Genomic DNA, 19,012 nt, shown 5'->3' on the forward strand with positions numbered 1-19,012 from the left:
GTCCAGAATCAGGGGCCACAGTTTAAGAATAAGGGGTAAGCCATTTAGAACAGAGATGAGGAAACACTTTTTCTCACAGAGGTATTAATTTGGTGGAATTCTCTGCGTCAGAGGGATGTGGAGGCTGGTTCTCTGGATACTTTCAGGAGAGAGCTAGATAGAGCTCTTAAAGATAGCGGAGTCAGGGGATATGGAGAGAAGGCAGGAACGGGGTACTGATTGGGGATGATCAGTCATGATCACATTGAATGGCAATTTGATTGTTACTGTACTGAAACTTGATATTGTTTCAGCAGAACTATGCAGTTTTTAAGCATTTATCGAGGGGGTAAAGACATTACCAGCAAATATATGGCCCATTTCGGGTTACTGCTTGAGAAGTTAGTGGCAAGACTCGATGCAGTGAAATAGCTTTCTCAGTCCTGTTGGGTGGTGTCTCCAATTGGAGTACAACTTGGAGCAGAACTTGATGGTGTTCCTCTGTAACTATTGCCCTCGCAAATCTCCCAGCAGAATAATCTGTGACCCATTATGAGCAATATGATCGTCAAGTTTCTCAATGTATGATATGTGAGCAATTTACTAGTTGTGCAATGTAACATAAGTATTTTTATTTTCACATGCTCTGAAATCTACATAGACTACTAATGAGAGTGGGGAGAAGAATGAATCACAAAATGAGGTGAGAGTCCTAATTTAAAGTTGCAATTTATTTTTGACAACATTTACAGTTGTTTAAAAAATAACTTAATTTGAGAATTCAAAATTGCCACGAATAGAATGAATCAATGCTGTATCCCAGAAAAAAAAAGATATTCATCATGAGCATCCGTGTGAGGATAATTCTTCACAAAGTGTTTATAAAGGAAACTAATTTGTTTATTTGATACAAAAATATTGGTGACTTGTCAAGTTCAGTTTTTGTCATATCAGGGCTCTAAATTAACGGTTGCCAATGGCCACCTAAAGTCCTGCCGTGCAACCTAAATGCCTTGTCATTTTGCCCGGCTTGACACTGCAGATACTGGTTTATACCGACACAAAGAACTGGTGTAACTCAGCGGGTCAGGCAGCATCTCTGGAGAAAAGAAATAAGTGATGTCTCAGGTCGGCGACGGCTGTAGTGCGGGATGACGGAGGGTCGGAGCGAATGACGGGCCCAGCACAGCAGCGGCGGCTCCACCTCCTCCTCCTCCTCCCGCACCCCGCCCGCTCTCATAGCACCCGCTGCGTGCCACTCTGCCAACGGCGATAACCGCTTTCTAAACAAACCCGCATGCCGAGGCCGGGAGGAGGGAGGAAGGGGGAGGCCCCCTTCCGCCATCTGAAGCACCTGCACCACTGGGCCCCGCACCTTCCTGTTGGCTGGTGGAGGAGGGGAGGCAGTGGCAAGGAGATCCCAACTGCCCCCCCCTTTGGCGGCGGCACTTGGCGGTGGACAGGGACAGCCAAGGCAACAGGGCGATGATGCCGGTGTTGGCCAAGGAGTGCTGACCTTCCTTCCTCCCCCCCCCTCCTCTGCCTCCCTCTCCCTCTCCCCTCCCTCTCCCTCTCCCTCCCTCTCCCTCTCCATCCCCCTCTCTCCCTCCCTCTCTCTCCCTCTCCCTTCACCTCCCTCTCTTTCCCGCCCTCCCTCCTCTCTCCCTCTCTCTCCCTCTCCTCCTCCCTCTCCCTCTCCTCTCCCTCTCCCTCTCCCTCTCCCTCCCTCCCTCTCCTCCCCTCTCCTCTCTCCCTCTCCCTCTCCCTCTCTCCTCCCTCCTCTCTCCCCTCTCTTCTTCCCACCCTCCTTATCCTGGGACCCCTCCTCTCCATCCCGCACTGATCCCCATTCCCGTCTCTATTCAGTCCTCACTGACATACCCTGTGCTCCTCTCCCCATCTACCCCCCCCATCTATTCATCCTGCACTGATCTCCCTATCCACCTCGCATTGATTCTCCTGCCATCCCTCATTCATCCTGTACTGACCCCCCCTTCCCATTCATCCTGTACTGCTCCTCCCATTCATCCTGTACTGAACCCCCCATTCATCCTGCACTGATCTCCTGATCCATCCTGTACTGACCCCTCCATTTATCCTGCACCGATCCTTCCCATTCATCCTGTAGAGATCTCGCCATTCATCCTGTACAGACCCCCACCTCCTTTTATCCTGGACTGATTCCCCCATCCATCCTGTAGTGATCTCCCCATTCATCCTGTACTCATCCCGCCCATTCGCCCTGTACTAATCCTCCCATTCATCCTGCACTGATTTCCCCCATTCATCCTGCACTGATCTCCCCCCCCCCCATCCATCCCGTACTGATACCCCCCATTCAACCCCCACTGACACCCCCGCACTCTCCCCTCACAATTTTACCTACTGCAACTAACACGCACTAATTCCCCTGCCTCAATCAATCCATCCCACACCAATTGCCTTCTCAATGCTCTTAATATGGAGTATCAATGCTCTTAATATGGAGTATCAATGCTCTTAATATGGAGTATCAGTACTGTAGTTATTTAATGAGCAACATTCACAACTATACGTTAGATTTATCCAGGTTTTACTTCTACAGTCAGTCATATACATCACGAATTTGGTCAGGAGATAATCCAACCACATTTTTGTTTGGAAGTGGAAAGAAATAATAGAAATTGCATTCATTGCAACATGTAAAAAAAGTTGAGATACTGTATTATAATTTTGCTGCATGTCATTGTGGTATATATCATGCCTTGATTGGTGAATATGTTTAGTTTGTGACTTTATTTGAAGCAGAAATAATATGTGAATGCTTCATTGAGCATAATTCCAACTGGTAACTACACACTTCATCCAAGCACATTATCGCACGCATCATTCAAGCCGTCTTAAATGACCACCTAAACTGTTATTTGGCAACCTAAAAAGCTGTCAAGGTTGCCCGGCTAGCAACAGGGAAAAAAGTTAAGTGAGAGTCCTGCATATGCAGTGACGTACAGGTATAATGAGAATCTTGTTTGCCGCAGCATCACACACACATCAGACATAAAAACATAAATTAACGTTATACATAGATTCTACAAGACAGTGAAAAGAAAAAGCCTGAACAACAAAACAAGGCTCTGGTGCAAAAACACAATTAGAAAACAGGTCCATAGTAGTGCAAGAGGTGGTTTGTAGTGTTTCTGTGCCAGGGTCTGATGAGGATTGAGCAGATTGCTTCAACAACCTGATGGTAGTAGGAATCTAGTTGTTCCTAACCTGGTGGCTGGGACTTCAGGCTTCTGTAGCTACCCAATGGCAGCAGTGAGAAGAGGGCAGGGCTGGATGGTGGGTATCCATCATTTTGAGGCAGCGTCTCATGGATGCTTTCGATGGCGGAGAGATCACTGCCTGTGTTCGACAGAGCTGAGTCATTGAACACATCTTCAGTTAGAAACTGTTTAGATTCAACACAGTATTTTATAAACAATCCGAATTATATATAAAATATAAGTTGTAGAGGGAATCAAAACATTGGCTGACATGTTGATAATTAAACTGAGTATTTTTTTAAATGTCATTTAAAATCTTACAGGATGAAGAGAAGACTCCCACTGTCAGACACACATTGTCCCCTGTTGCATCACCCACGGCTCCCTTTGGACTGAAGCCAAGATCTGGTAAGTAAATCTTTTAATTTGGGTCTCGTTAAGAGACCACTACCCTCCTTCTCCATAGCAATGCATAGTGGCATTATAAGTATTCCTTAAAGAATGAAATCTATTTAAACAAACCGTTGAAGCAAACTCTTTTGGTTTATGGTGGGAATTGTGAAAGAAGTCAGTGAGAAAAATTGGCGCTTTTTGGGAATTTTTCCAGGAATTAAGTAAAAAGATCCCTTTGCGATGCATGCAGTGAGTTGAAGCCATGTGCATAATATAGTGACATGGTCACAAGCGTGGTTCCTGTTCTCTGTACTGCAGCATTAAATGGGGTTAATTTCAAGAATTTACTGTCATGTCAGTCCAGAATTTCTTGCAGATATTTGTTTTGACTTTGATCAGGTTACCATGGGCCATTACCTAAAATCTTGCTAGTTTAAAAAAATAAAGAACACTGAATAAATCATCGTAAACCCAGCAATCATGGTAGTTTATATCTGATGATTGCGAGAGCAGCACAATGCTGACAGTATAGTATTCTTACTGTGAAATCATCTGCAATAATTTTCTTATTAAGATCAGCCAAAATGTGTTGTTTTAGAAGGTGCCTGATTTGATACAAAGAAGCTTGTATGCGTGGATCTGCAAATAAAAAGCTTTGCATATTGTTCTGTTTCACAGTAATTTGTGACACAGCTCACAGTCTATATGGCATAGATTAAAATAGTTCACTGATTTGCCTATGGGACAGTTACACATTTTTTTCATTTCATTTCTACAGTTACCATCAAAGTTGTACCCCATGTTTCATTTTATAGCTATTATGCTTGCTCATTGCATTTACCAGCTTGGTGCTTAGTTGGAAGCATCCGAGCCCAAAGTTTCCTTCCAGGAGAATATGACCACTTATTTTGGCTTTATTAATCATGCAATTATGGGGCGGCGCAGTGGTGTAGTGGTAGAGCTGCTGCCTTACAGTGCCCGAGACCTGGGTTCGATCGTGACTGCGGGTGATGTCTATACATAGTTTGTATGTTCTACTTGTGACTGCGTGGGTATTCTCTGGGTGCTCCGGTTTCTTCCAACATTCCAAACACATACAGATTTGTAGCTAAATTGGCTTCGATAAAATCGTAAATTTGTCCTTCATGTGTAGGATAGTGTTAGCGTACGGGGTGAGCGCTGGTCAGCACAGAATCGGTGGGCTGCAGGACCTGTTTCCGCGCTGTATCTCTGAAGTCTAAATTACCTTTCGAGAAGTGTTTGTCATTATCGTCCTTCTTCAGGCACTGTTAAAAGGTAAAACAGATTATCATGTTCCCTTCATCAAAAGACCTATTGTCTTATCATATTATTTAATTTTTAAATATAAAGTATAACTGCCATTTCCACTGGTAGATCTACTTTAAATGTAGATTTATGACCTTTAGAGTGGCTCACAAAGGTCACACTGAGCAACAGAATACATTTGCCACATGAATGAACAGTGTTATTGTATAGCTTGCAATCTAAACATGTAGTGCTTCATTAAGGAAATACACATGTTAATTCGAGCTGGTCACAGTGTAGAAGTTTGCTCATAGTTACATTTTACTGCTTTGAATGTTATAAAGCTCACACCAAGGTTACTGCAGGTTGAAGAGAGTAACAAGAGGACATTGAAAGAATCGCAATAATAGAAGAAAATCAGAGCAGAATCGAGAAAGGAACTTTAAACAATTGCACTGGAGAAAACAAATGAGGCATACAAACATGTTTAAAAATAAATTAAAAAATTGGGGTTCTGAGTCTCATTTGCAAGGCCAGTGTTTATAGCCTATCATAAACTGAATAGTTTGTCAGACCATTTCAGAGGGCATTTTATAATGAAGCATGTAGAAACAAGGATCTGCAGATGCTGGTTCACACAAAAGCACACTAGAGTGTTAACATCAAGTGCAAGAGCACTTGGTTCACTCATCTCCTCCTATCGAACCCTCCCCAGGTAATTTCCTCTGCTACATCAGCTGATGTAACACCTGTCCCCATAGCTCCTCCCTCGCCACCATCCAGGGACCCCGGAAGTCCTTCCAGGTGAGACAGAGGTTTTCATGCACTTCCTCTAACCTCATCTACTGCAAACGGAGTTCCCTATGTGGCCTCCTGTACGTCGGCAAGATCAGATGTGACCATTTCGCCAAATACTTGTTATCGGTCCGACAAGGCCTACAGGATCTCCCAGTTGCTAACCATTTTAACTTCTCTTCCATTCTCATACTGATCTTTCTGTTCTGGGCCCCCTTCATTGCCACAGTATGGCCACACGCAAACTAGAGGAACAGCACCTCATATTCAGCTTGCATAGCTTACAACCCAACAGTATGAACATTCAATTTTAGGAAACCTCTAACATCCCTTTCTTCCCCATTCAAGTTCAAGTGAGTTTATTGTCATGTGTCCCTGTATAGGACAATGAAATTCTTGCTTTGCTTCAGCACACAGAACATAGTAGGCATTTTACTACAAAACAGATAAGTGTGTCCATATACCATAATATAAATATATACACACATGAATAAATAAACTGATAAGGTGCAAATAACAGAAAATGGGTTATTAATAATCAGAGTTTTGTCCGAGCCAGATTTAATAGCCTGATGGCTGTGGGGAAGTAGCTATTCCTGAACCTGGTTGTTGCAGTCTTCAGGCTCCTGTACCTTCTACCTGAAGGTAGCAGGGAGATGAGTGTGTGGCCAGGATGGTGTGGGTCTTTGATGATACTGCCAGCCTTTTTGAGGCAGCGACTGCGATAAATCCCCTCGATGGAAAGAAGGTCAGAGCCGATGATGGACTGGGCAGTGTTTACTACTTTTTGTAGTCTTTTCCTCTCCAGGGCGCTCAAATTGCCGGACCAAGCCACGATGCAACCAGTCAGCATGCTCTCTACTGTGCACCTATAGAAGTTAGAGAGAGTCTTCCTTGACAAACCGACTCTCCGTGATCTTCTCAGGAAGTAGAGGCGCTGATGAGCTTTCTTGATAATTGCATTAGTGTTCTCGGACCAGGAAAGATCTTCAGATCAAAGATCTTCCCCCCCCTTCTCTTCCCCTGCCCAAACCTTCCCTGCACCCATCCTGCACTCCCTCATACATATTTCTCTCCCTTCTCTCCCCCTCCTACAATCCTTCATCTGCAGGGCCGGATTTACGTATTAGCTTCACAAGCTTAAGTTTAGGGCCTCGAGATCTAGGGGGGGTCACGGCAGGGCCGGATTTACCTACAGGCTCATAGGTTGAAGCCTACGACCTCAAAATCTAGGGGGCTCCGGCCAAGGTGTTTTTTTCCCCAGAGTAAAAAAAATCCAGAGAAAAAAAAAAATTGGAGCGCTATCAGCGTTTCCACTTTGACGGAAATGACCCAAAATTCTGGTTCCGGCCACTGGAAGTTTTGGGGGGAAAAAATTGTGACCATCCGCGCCTATGCAGTTGGGAGAAGCCGGTGACGCAGTAGCGACGCAAAATGATGTTGTCTCTCCGCGCGTGCGCAGTGGGCCCGGGTGGGTTCTGATCCCCATTTGTACTCCACACAATCATCTCGATGCCTCTTGTCTACTCCAGGTAAGTAGTGGAATATTGCGTTGCATGAGTGTCCGTTTCTCCGGGCTGGGGGGGGGGGTCTGCGGTATCTGCGGCGCGGAGTCGGAGCCTCACTGCGTGGGAGGGAGAGAGAGGGGGCGATGTGAGAGGGGAAAAGGTGGGGTTGAGACAGGGAGAGGGGAGGGGGAGAGAGAGAGGAGAAGGTGAGGAGGAGGGGAAAGAGCGTTTGCATGCTCCTTTATAACATTTTACATAACATTTTACAGTACAACTTGATTTTTAAAACAAGGACAGCTTCAATTCTTAATTTAAAAAAATGTATACAACTATGATCCCAATCATCCCATTCCAACCACTCATTACTCTTGACTCGACCAAAATTGTTTCTGAAATATTGGTCATTAATTTGGTGCATAAATGCTCCAAAATAAGGATCAGAATGCACTAGAAAGCCTCTAAAACCCCAGAGCTTCCAGGGCCCTTAAGCGGGCCCTAGACCCCCGGCCACAAGGGTATTTCAGCTTTGCGCTTGTGATATGTGCACTTATTTCACATAATTTTTGTAATCCTGCCATGTCACCCCCCTTTTTGAAAAGCTTCGTACGGGCCGGGTGTATAATATTTTTGACACAGTCATAGGCCTTTCTTACATATGCTGTCACAACGCACTGTAGTCTCTAAACAACATTTCAGTCATTTTCCTTGGCCTCCATTTCAGAATGATAGTGTTTTAAGCTGAAACTCGACACTAGCACTGGCAATAAATAAAAAGCGCATCTTTCCAGCCCTTATCTCATTGGCCACGCTCGGCTGCACATCAGTGTCATTCTGGTGGAATTTTTCATCTTCCTCTCGTCGTGGGGGTGGGGGATTGTGAGGGGCCTCACAAGTGGAATAGCCTAGGGCCTCTCTTCATCTAAATCCGGCCCTGTTCATCTGGTTTCATTATTTGCAACTCTTCAATCAGTCTATCGCATACCTTACTCCAGGCAAGTCAGGCAGCATCATTGAGGACTCTGTGTTCTTTTTAGCATATTTATATGCCTGGAATCATGTTTAAACCAGACTAGGATGCCAGGTTTCCTCTCCTGAAGGTCATTACTGAACCAGTTGGGATTTTACCACAATTTTGTAGTTTTATGATCATCACTAAGAATAACTATTTTCCTATTAATAATTCCAGATCAGTAACTGAATTTAAACTGACTGGCTGCCACAGTGGGATTTGATAATTTAACCCTTGCAGAACCATGGCCCTTGAACCTGATGATCTTCATCCTGTGGATGTTGCTGCACAGGTTGATCTCCCAACATTTTCTGTGTTTTGGAAAAACATGTAACTCCTCTGTTCATGTAAGGAAGGAGTCAAGGCAGAAAATTGTAAACCAAGAAATAGTGGCAGGACATAAAAAAAATTATTGGAAAATCTAAATTAGTGAGCATAGTTTTTACATAGCAAAAAAGAGGGATAATCTCATTGAATTTATGTCGCCAAGTAAGATTTGACTGAGATGCATGGAAACAGCTTCTTCGGCCCAACTTGTGCACGCCGCCCAACATGCCCCATTACACTAGTCCCACCTGCCTGCGTTTGGCCCATATCCCTCAAATTCTAAGATTCTAAGGGAGTAAGAGGCTGACAAGGGAAGTCAAGGACAGTATAAAAATAAAAAAGACTACCTATAACATAGCAAAGATGAGCGGGAAGCCAGAGGATTGGGAAACTTATAAAGATCAACAGAAGGTAACTGAAAAGGCAATACGGGAGAAAAGATGAAGTATGAAAGTAAGATAGTCAAGAATATAAAGGAGGATAGTATAAGCTTCTTCACGTATGTGAAGAGAAAAACATTAGTTACATCAAATGTGGCTCCATTGAAAGCAGAAACAGGTGAATTTATTATGGGGAACAAGAAAATGGCAGACGAGTTGAACAGGTACTTTGTTTGTACCTTCCTTAGTGAAGACAGAACCAATCTCCCAGATATACTAGGGGACAGAAGACCTAGGGTGGTGGAGGAACTGAAGAAAATTCACATTAGTCAGGAAATGGGGTTGGGTAGACTGATGCAGGCTGACAAATCCCCAGGGCCTAATGGTCTGCATCCCAGGGTACTCAAGGTGGTGGCTCTAGAAATCGTGGACGCATTGGTGATCATTTTCCAATGTTCTGTATATTCTGAATCAGTTTCTGTGGATTGGAGAGTAGCTAATGTTATCCCACTTATCAAGAAAGGAGGGAGAGAAAGCAAGGAATTATTGACCTGTTAGCCTGACATCAGGGGAAATCATGCTTGACAAATCTTCTGGAATTTTGTGAGGATGTAACAAGTAAAATGGACAAGGGAGAGTCAGTGGATGTAGTGTACCTGGACTTTCAGAAAGCCTTTGATAAGGTCTCACACAAGAGATTAGTGGGCAAAATTAGAGCACATGGTATTGGGGGTAGAGTGCTGACATGGATAGAAAATTGGTTGGCAGACAGGAAACAAAAGAATAGGGATTAACGGGTCCCTTTCACAATGGCAGGCAGTGACTAGTGGGGTACCGCAAGGCCCGGTGCTGGGACCGCAGCTATTTACAATTTGATTTAGATGAAGGAATTAAAAATAACATTAGCAAACTTGCAGATGACAAAGTTGGGTGGCAGTGTGAACTGTGAAGAGGATGCTATGAGGATGCAGACTGACTTGTACGGGTTAGGTGAGTGGGCAGATGTGAACACATCTACCATGTGTTCACATAGATCCCGCCCCCATCCCACCCCGGATGGCAGGCATCAAATCACGTGTTAACATGGATCCCGCCGCTTCGAGGTCGCCACCCAGAGCACTGGCTCCTAGTTACAGGCGCTTACGAACATGGCGCACCTACGGACCATTACCTTGGCTCTGTCCTGAAGGCAGTGGCTCAATTAATTACACTCACTCGTCCCCGGCCTATTGATAACCCCGATCCTGACAGTGAAGCCCAGACACAGAAGGTGCGCGGCCATGCCGGCCGGCGGCTTTGCGCAGGATGCGATGCGGCCGTGCCGGCGGCTTTACGCAGGATGCGATACAGCCAGAGCTCGGTGCTCGGCCCTGCTCGGGCGCTCGGCGGCTCCACAATTGCGGCCGCCAGCGCAGGCCTCCTTGCGTCCTTGTGTCACAGTGCCTGTGCGCCTCGGGCCCGGGAGGTACCTAGATAAAGGAGATCTGCGGGCCAGATGACGACGGAGGGAAATAAAATGCCTGCGGGCCGGATGATTTTGGGTTACGGGCCGCATTCGGCCCGGGTGCCGTAGGTTGCCAACCCCTGGGCTAGGAGTTTAGAACTGAGATGAGAAAAAAACTTTTTCACACAGAGAGTTGTGAGTTTGTGGAATTCACTGGATGCATTCAAAAGAGTTAGATAGAGCTCTTAAGGCTAGGGGAATCAAGGGGTATGGGAAGAAGGCAGGAACAAGGTACTGATTGTGGATGATCAGCCATGATCACATTGAATGGCGTTGCTGGCTCGAAGGGCTGAATGGCCTACTCCTGTACCTATTGCTGTGTATCTAAGGACATTCTTGCTATTGATTGTGTGCAGCGTAGGTTCACAAGGTTAATTCCCGGGATGGTGGGACTGTAATATGATGAAATAATGGAACAACTGTATTCAGTGGAATTTAGAAGGATGAGAGGAATTTGTTGATGAGTTCTTAGGGCTAGCGGAATCGAGGGATATGGGGAGCGGGGTACTGATTGTGGATGATCGGCCATGATCACATTGAATGGTGTTTGCTCGAATGGCCTACTCCTGCACCTATTGTCTATGTATCTATGCCTTCATTACCTCCTCTGGCAGCCCGTTCCGTACACCTAACACCTTTGTTAAAAAAAGCTGCCCCTCTCGTTCCTATCATATCTTTCCCCCCCCCCCTCACCTTAAACCTATGTCCTCTGATTCTTGGCTCCCTTACTCTGTGTAAAAGACTCTGTGCAATTACCCTAGCTATTCCTCTCATTATCGTATACAACTCTATAAGATCACCCCTCATACTCCTGCGCTCCAATAAATAAATTGCTAGCCTGCTCAACCACTCCCTATAGCTCAGGCCCATGAGTTCTGGCAACATCCTTATAAATTTTCTTTGCGCCCTTTCTAGCTTAAAAACATCATTCCTATAACAGAGTGACCAAATCTGAACACAATGCTCTGAATGTTGCCTCACCAATGTCTTGTACAATTGTAATATGTCCTCCCAACATCTGTACTCAGTACTCTAAATCATGAAATCCAATGTGTTGAAATACTTCTTTACCACCCTATCTACCCGTGACGCAACTTTCAAGGAACTATGTACTTGCGTTCGTAGATATCTCCGCTATTCACTGTGTAGGTCCTTCTCGAGTTAAACTTCCCAAAATGCACCACCTCGTACTTCTCTGTATTATACTCCATCAACCATTCCATGCTGAGAGAATGTTTCCCTGTCTGGGGCACTCTGTAACCAGTGGCATAGTTGCAATTGGAAATGAAGAGGAATATCTTTGGTGCTCAGATATGGCAGTCCTAGTGAGCACATGCACCCCAGACTTGGTATATCTTACAGTGAAGTGTCACCCCTACTACCTGCTGCGGGTCTTTGGCTCTTCTGACAGCAGTCTGCATCCCACCCCATGCTGTTCTTAAGCTTGCACGTGAGGGCTTACACACCATCACCGATAGTCTTGAAACAAAGTACCCCGAGACCTTGTTCATAATAGTCAAGGATTCAATCAAGCTAACTTCAAGTGTGTGCTACCAAAATACTATCAGCATGTGTCCTGCCATACCAGAGGCCCAAATACCCTTGACCACTGCTACACAACCTTCAAAGATGCATACTGCTGTACAAACTGGAGTGGGTGGATCTGATGCATAAAGATGTGCAGTTCTGGACTGAGGAAACTGATGAGATCCTTCAAATCCGCTTTAAGGCGATGGACAGATCCATATTCAAGGACTGTAACTAACCTAAATGAATATGCCACTGCTGTTACAGACTTCATCAGCATGCGTGTCAGAGAAGGCGTACCAAAAAAGACGATAAGTGTGTCCACTCCAAGGTGAAACTCATGTCTGGAGCATTCAAGTCAAATGATCAAGAGCAGTACAAAAGTCTATATAACTTTTACAAAGCCATTAAGGATACCACGAGGGAATCCTGGCCCAAGCTGGAGTCCCAACATCATCAAAGACCTTTCCCACCTGATCATTCCTTCTTCCTGTTCCTGTTGTGTAAAAGATACAGAAGCTTGAAAGCATATACACCAGACTCGGGAATAGCTTCTTCCTCACAGTTTTCAGGCTCCTGAACAGTCCTTCCATAATCTTAAGTACAGCATTGGTATTCCAACCTACCACATTGCTAACATTGGAATTTGTCTCTAGAACCATTACATGACAATGCTGTAAACTGTACTCTGCACCTTTCTCTTCATTCTACCCATTGTACTTGATTCTATCCATGTATAGTATCATCCAAATTAATTAGATAACAAGCCAAGCAAAGCTTTTCACCATCCCTCAGTGCACATGACAATAATAAACCTAAACCTAAGTCTCTGCGTGTGACGACTCAGGTATTTTATGTTATACCAGAGAGTCATCAATGAATAAATTAAGGTCAAGATAGACAGGTTTCTGGGCTATAGTGAGCTAATTATTGTGGAAGAGAGCCAGTTGACTGAAGTTGAGGTTAAGCTGTCACCCTATCATTCCTGATCAAACAGAATAGAGTCAAGGGACCACAAAGACCAATTGAATTTTCCAGGTATTGAGAGTATGGCAGAGATGGCTGTAACCTAATATACCTGATTAGCAATCCAGAAATGTGAATTCAAATCCTAACATGGCAACTATGGAATTTAGTTTGATATTAATAATCTGGAATGCCGGCTGTAAAACCATCTCATGTTCCTCTGATGTTCTTATTTGGTGAGGCCTCCCATATGCTAAGAATGTATTCCCGATCATCCATTCTATCTCATTGCTGCCTTTGCATTTTTTAATCTGCATTTTCTCTGTAGCACTAGCACTATATTGTGCACTCTGGTATTTTTTCTATTTGCACTACCTGTTGTATTTTTGTATGGCTAGATTGTACTGACTGGATAGCATGCAAATAAAGGTACACCAACAATAATAAACCAATGTGTAATTCAAGACTTGCAGCACTGCAGACAATTTTTTAAATCCACTTTTGCCATGACTCAGCACTCAGTGGTATTGTAAACACTGCCTGAGAACAGATTGAAGGACTGCAACTGATCAAAAGAGTGATTCCCCACTACCTTTTGAAAGACTGTTGGTAATCATCAGTAACTGCTCTCTCTGCCGGTAACACTTTCATCCCAAGAAATAAATTAAGAAGAAATTACAAATTCAGCACTGCTTGTGAGAAAAGCCCAGTGTAAAGATATTACACTGAGCCAGTTTGTTTCTTTGCACTTTTTTGTCTTTCGGTAATGGGTAGAATGTTGGATACACTAGAAATCTGTATCAGGATGCAGAAAAAAAACACATGAGAACCATAAGAATAGAGGGATGATTGATTTTGTGAGCAGAAGAGTCTGAAAATGTATTCATTGTTAGTGAAAGGAATATTTCAAGTCGTGAAGTAGAACAAAATGATAGATTTTCCTTCTCTGTGGTTTTGCAATATGTGACCCCTTTTCTATCCCCCAAAATGCTTTTTATTATTAACTCATAAGATCTTTGTCCAAAGAGCCCAAATGGGTAGAGTTGTTGCTAACGGCATCAGGTTCGACCCAGGTTCGATCCTGACTAAAGGGTGCTGTGTGTCAGGACTTTGTACGATGACCGCGTGGGTTTTCTCCGGGTGTCCCGATTTCCTCCCACATTCCAAAGATGTGCAGGTTAATTGGCTTCTGTAAATTGCCCTTAGTGTGTGGGATGCAAAATTGCGATAACATAGAACGAGTGTATGGCCGATCATTGGTCAGCGTGAACTCGGTGGCCCGAAGAGCCTGTTTATATGCCGTATATAAGCTTAAATCTAATATAACAATTTAGAAAATTAATTTGGAACTGACAAATATATGGCAAAGACAATTCTGTTTTACTGTTTAATTAATCAAATGCGATCAAGTTCAGTACATTAGGGGGTTAATTCTGGAGCCACATGTAGTCTCAACAGAATGGTCAGGAATTTGCTCGGGTAAACCAGATCCCATCCTTGTGCCAATTTTGCTGAATGCCCCAGACGTGGTTATCAAAGGTGGAGTGGGGCTGGTGGTAGGGTTCTGATGGTTGCATGGTTTCACTTTGTGACATAATCTATCGTGGGCAAATAAGAGCATCTGACTCAGAGCGTTGTAATTTTCGATTGGGTTTAAAGAGTGAAAGCTTCAACCAGTCAGCTTGAACTAACTATGAATGCATGAAGATTGATTTACATTATTTATATATTTTGCATTTTCCATATTGTTGTCACTTAATGCTTTTCATCCTTGATCAACTGCAGTCAAGATTTATTACATACCTATACCAGTGGACCTAATCTAATCCCCAATGACACCACATCGACTTAAATAATATAATTGTATTTAAATGCTAACTTTCGGAAGTGAATGAGGCAGAGTTCCTTGAATGTTTGAAGGCTAATTTGGAAGGACTATGAAGCAAAGGATGAAGTTGAGTGAATCGAGCTGATTATTGGTAAAAAACGCATAGCTGTAAATGTTAATGGTTTTATTTGACAAGCCTGCCCTTTACAATCAATTATCTTGCAAATCTTTAATATTCAGTATTTATAGAGGTGCCATTTAACACATCTTCAGTCAGCAGCCTTGGGGTGGATTGTTGTGTTTACATTGAATGACGTTGCAGGGATGAGTAATGGCAGAAATAACTGCATGATTTGATATGTATTTGTCAACAGCTAATAGTTTTTTTTGTCTCCATCTGTTTTGTGTTGTTTGTTTCTCTACTTTTATTTGTTCTATTAATCTGAATCTTTCTGGTACGATCTTGTATCGATTCATGTTTACTTGTAATGACTGCTACTGATGCTTAAATTCTGATCTTTGACTTTGCTGGTCTGCTTGTCATTTGCCCAATGCTCCTTGGACTTGCTTTGTGCCTACTTTATGTCTTTGCCACTTTCAGTCCAAGCAAACTCTTCTTTGGCCTCCCCTCCTCCCTTCTTCAGAAATTTGACACAGACCCACATAGAGGAGCTCACCACCGCCAGTACCCCACAGGAAGAAGACAGAAGTCATGGTATGTGTGTTGTAGTCAATGCCTACGTTTATGTATTGATACTTTTTCTTTGAGAAACTCTCTGGAATTGAACGCAGAACTCGTACAAAATATACAGCAAAAGGAGGCCATTCGACTAATTTGCATCTGTATCAATCAAAAGAAAACGTTAAACCCTAATCCCAGTATTCAGTGCCCATCAATATCCCTGCAGATCACAGCTCTTCCAATACACATTCAAGTACACTTTACGTATGATTAATGTTTCCGTGGCACCTCCCTTCAGACAGTGAATCCAGATCCACAATACTCTCTGGATGGAAAATACATTCCTCATCTACCCAGTAATCTTTCTATTAATTACTTTAACTCTGTGCTCCAGATTTTTGCTTCCGCTGCCAACAAAAATAAGGCCTTCCTATTTGTTCTGTTTAGACACCTGATTATTTCTTAAGTAAGTCTTCCGTCAGTCTCTTCCATCACCCTCTACCCCAAAAAAAATTATCCCAGTTTTTCTAGTCTTTCCTCATAGTTACACCTTTGTGTTAAGGTCACCTCCTGGTAAATATAGTCACACTGAGCTGGTGATGTGAGTAGAACTGTACGCAGTACTAAAACTGTGACATAACTAGTGTTGCAAGCAATGTAACATTATCGCCAGATTTCCTATTCAGTCTCTTGATTAAGAAAAGAAAGAAACCTGCACGCCTCATAGTAAGTTTATTGACCTAACACGCTGCCTTCTAGAATCACAGCATCACTCCACAATACTTAGTATCTTTCTACATAGTGTACATATTCCCTTGCCTTGTAACAACTTCACAAATGCATTACCCACTAGTTAAATTCCATTGTCATTTTTGTGCCCAACTGACCAGATCTCTTCTCTATCACCCACATGGCTGTAGTCGTAGCACAGGAACAGGCCCTTTGGCACAACTCATCCATGCCAACCAAGTTGCTTAATCAAGTTTGTTTTTAAGCCAGACTGGTTTTTGCTTGATCTTCCATTCCAATGTCTCAATGTTTAGATCTGTCATTTATTCATTGGTAAAAAAAGAAACCAAGTACTGATCACCATGAAGCCTTATGGATAACAACCTAACTGTCACAAAAGCAGCTCTCAACCATTTTCTTCAGTTCATCCATTTTTTTGATCAATTTTACCATTTGGATTCTGTGTACAATAAACTAATGTCGGCAACTGAATTCCAGTGCAGACATAGTCTTAGACTAGGTTTAAAACCAACGATGTCCACAAACATGGAGTATACAGTGCCCTTCATAATGTTTGGGACAAAGATCCATTATTTATATATTTGCCTCTGTTCTCCACAATTTGAGATTTGTAACAGAAAAAAAAACGCATGTGGTCAAAGTGCACACTGTCAGATTTTATTTAAGGGTATTTTTATACATTTTGGTTTCATCATGTAGAAATTACAGCTGTGTTTATACATAGTCCCCCATTTCAGGGCATCATAATGTTTGGGACACATGGCTTCACAGGTGTTTGTAATTGCTCAGGTGTGTTTAACTGCCTCCTTAATGCAGGTATAAGAGAGCTCTCGGCATCTAGTCTTTCCATCACCTTTGGAAACTTTAATTGCTGTTTATCAACATTTGTGACCAAAGTTGTGCCAATGAAAGTCAAATAAGCCATCATGAGACTGAGAAACAAGAACAAAACTGTTAGAGACATCAGCCAAACCTTAGGCTTACCAAAATCAACTGTTTGGAACATCATTAAGAAGAAAGAGTGCACTGGTGAGCTTACTAATCGCAAAGGGACCGGCAGGCCAAGGAAGACCTCCACAGCTGATGACAGAAGAATTCTCTCTATAATAAATGAAAAGCCCCAAACACCTGTCCGACAGATCAGAAACACTCTTCAGGAATCAGGTGTGGATTTGTCAATGACCACTGTGCAGAAGACTTCATGAACAGAAATACAGAGGCTACACTGCAAGATGCAAACCACTGGTTAGCCGCAAAAACAGAATGGCCAAGTTACAGTTTGCCAAGAAGTACTTAAAAGAGCAACCACAGGTCTGGAAAAAGATACATTAACCTTCATCTCAAAAGAGATGAAGGTTAACGTATATTAGAGTGATGGCAAGAGAGCAAAGTATGGAGGAGAGGAGGAACTGCCCAAGATCCAAAGCATACCACCTCATTTGTGAAACTGGGCATGTATGGCTGCTGAAGGTACTGTCTCACTTATCTACATTGATGATACAACTGCTGATGGTAGTAGCATAATGAATTTTGATGCGTACATCCTATCTGCTCAAGTTCAAACAAATGCCTCAAAACTCATTGGCTGGCGGTTCATTCTACAGCAAGCCAATGATCCCAAACATACTGCTAAAGCAACAAAGGAGTTTTTCAAAGTTAAAAATTGTCACTTCTTAAGTGGCCAAGTCAATCACCCAATCTGAACCCATTTGAGCATGCCTTTTATATGCTGAAGAGGAAACTGAAGAGGACCAGCCCCCAAAACAAGAATAAGCTGAAGATGGCTACAATACAGGCCTGGCAGAGCATCACCAGAGAAGACACCCAGCAACTGGTGACGTCAATTAATCACAGACTTCAAGCAGTCATTGCATGCAAAGGATATGCAACAAAATACTAAACATGAATACTTTCATTTACATGACATTGCTGTGTCCCAAACATTATAGTGCCCTGAAATGGGGGGACTATGTATAACACTACTGTAATTTCTACATGGTGAAACAAAAATGTATAAAAATGGCCTTTATTAAAATCTGACTGTGCACTTTAACCACATGTGATTTTTTTAATATTACAAATCTCAAATTGTACAGAGGCAAATAAATAAATGATGGGTCTTTGTCCCAAACATTATGGAGGACACTGTGAGTGTTATCGGTAGTGTGCATATTTTACTTGAAGTTAATTAGTTGGGAGGTAGATAATAAGCATCCTTGAACTAATGTCCCTTTCCAGAATGCATATAATAATGTTAAATTGTCAATGCTTCAGGGAAGGTGCTAGGAAAAAAAACATTTTAAATTCCACACTATACCTACATTTTAGGGTACAACTTGGAATTTGTCTTTGAGCATACCATTGAAAACCAGTAGCAGGAGTCTTCCTCACCTTGGACAGATGAAATGTAATTTTAGCATTCTGATTGCACCTAGTTCAATTAAAGGAAAGGGACTGGATTATATCTGTTGTTGAGCTAGAGAAAAACATTGGGTGGGATTATTATTCAATAAACCACTTAGCCTCTCTAATTATCAAACCAATAAAGAGAAGAAATCTTTATATTAAAAAAAAGGACACAAAGCGCTGGAGTAGCTCGACGGGTCAGGCAGCATCTCTGGAGAACATGGATAGGTGGCATTTCAGGTTAGGACCTTTCTTCAGTCTGAAGTAGGGTCTCTACCCGAAACGCCATCTATCCATGCTTTCCAGAGATACAGTCTGACTTGCTGAGTTACTGCAGCATTTTGTATCCTTTGGTGTAAACCAGCATCTATGGTTCCATGTTTCTACACTAAAACCTCTAGTGTATCTAAAAATGTTGAATGTTGCATTTTTCTTTGGAGTAATTGA

General features: G+C 42.9%; 1 protein-coding gene across 5 annotated transcripts in view; it reads left to right on the top strand.

Moving 5' to 3' along the window:
* lrch1 (leucine-rich repeats and calponin homology (CH) domain containing 1) overlaps positions 1 to 19,012 on the top strand; it is a 169,322-nt gene that overhangs the window by 114,424 nt on the left and 35,886 nt on the right. For 3 of the 5 annotated variants that reach the window (XR_008724438.1, XR_008724437.1, XM_055644768.1), the window contains 3 exons: positions 641 to 682; positions 3,548 to 3,632; positions 15,329 to 15,442. Coding sequence is in view for 2 of the 5 variants with exons in the window: in XM_055644768.1 (XP_055500743.1) it covers positions 641 to 682; positions 3,548 to 3,632; positions 15,329 to 15,442 (241 nt within the window). In the remaining 3 variants the exon portion in view is untranslated. The remainder of the gene's footprint in view (positions 1 to 640; positions 683 to 3,547; positions 3,633 to 15,328; positions 15,443 to 19,012) is intronic. The other 2 variants (XR_008724439.1, XM_055644770.1) reach the window with 1 other exon arrangement.

This window comes from Leucoraja erinacea, chromosome 13, assembly GCF_028641065.1.
Source record: "Leucoraja erinacea ecotype New England chromosome 13, Leri_hhj_1, whole genome shotgun sequence".
Classification (NCBI taxonomy): Eukaryota; Metazoa; Chordata; class Chondrichthyes; order Rajiformes; family Rajidae; genus Leucoraja; species Leucoraja erinaceus.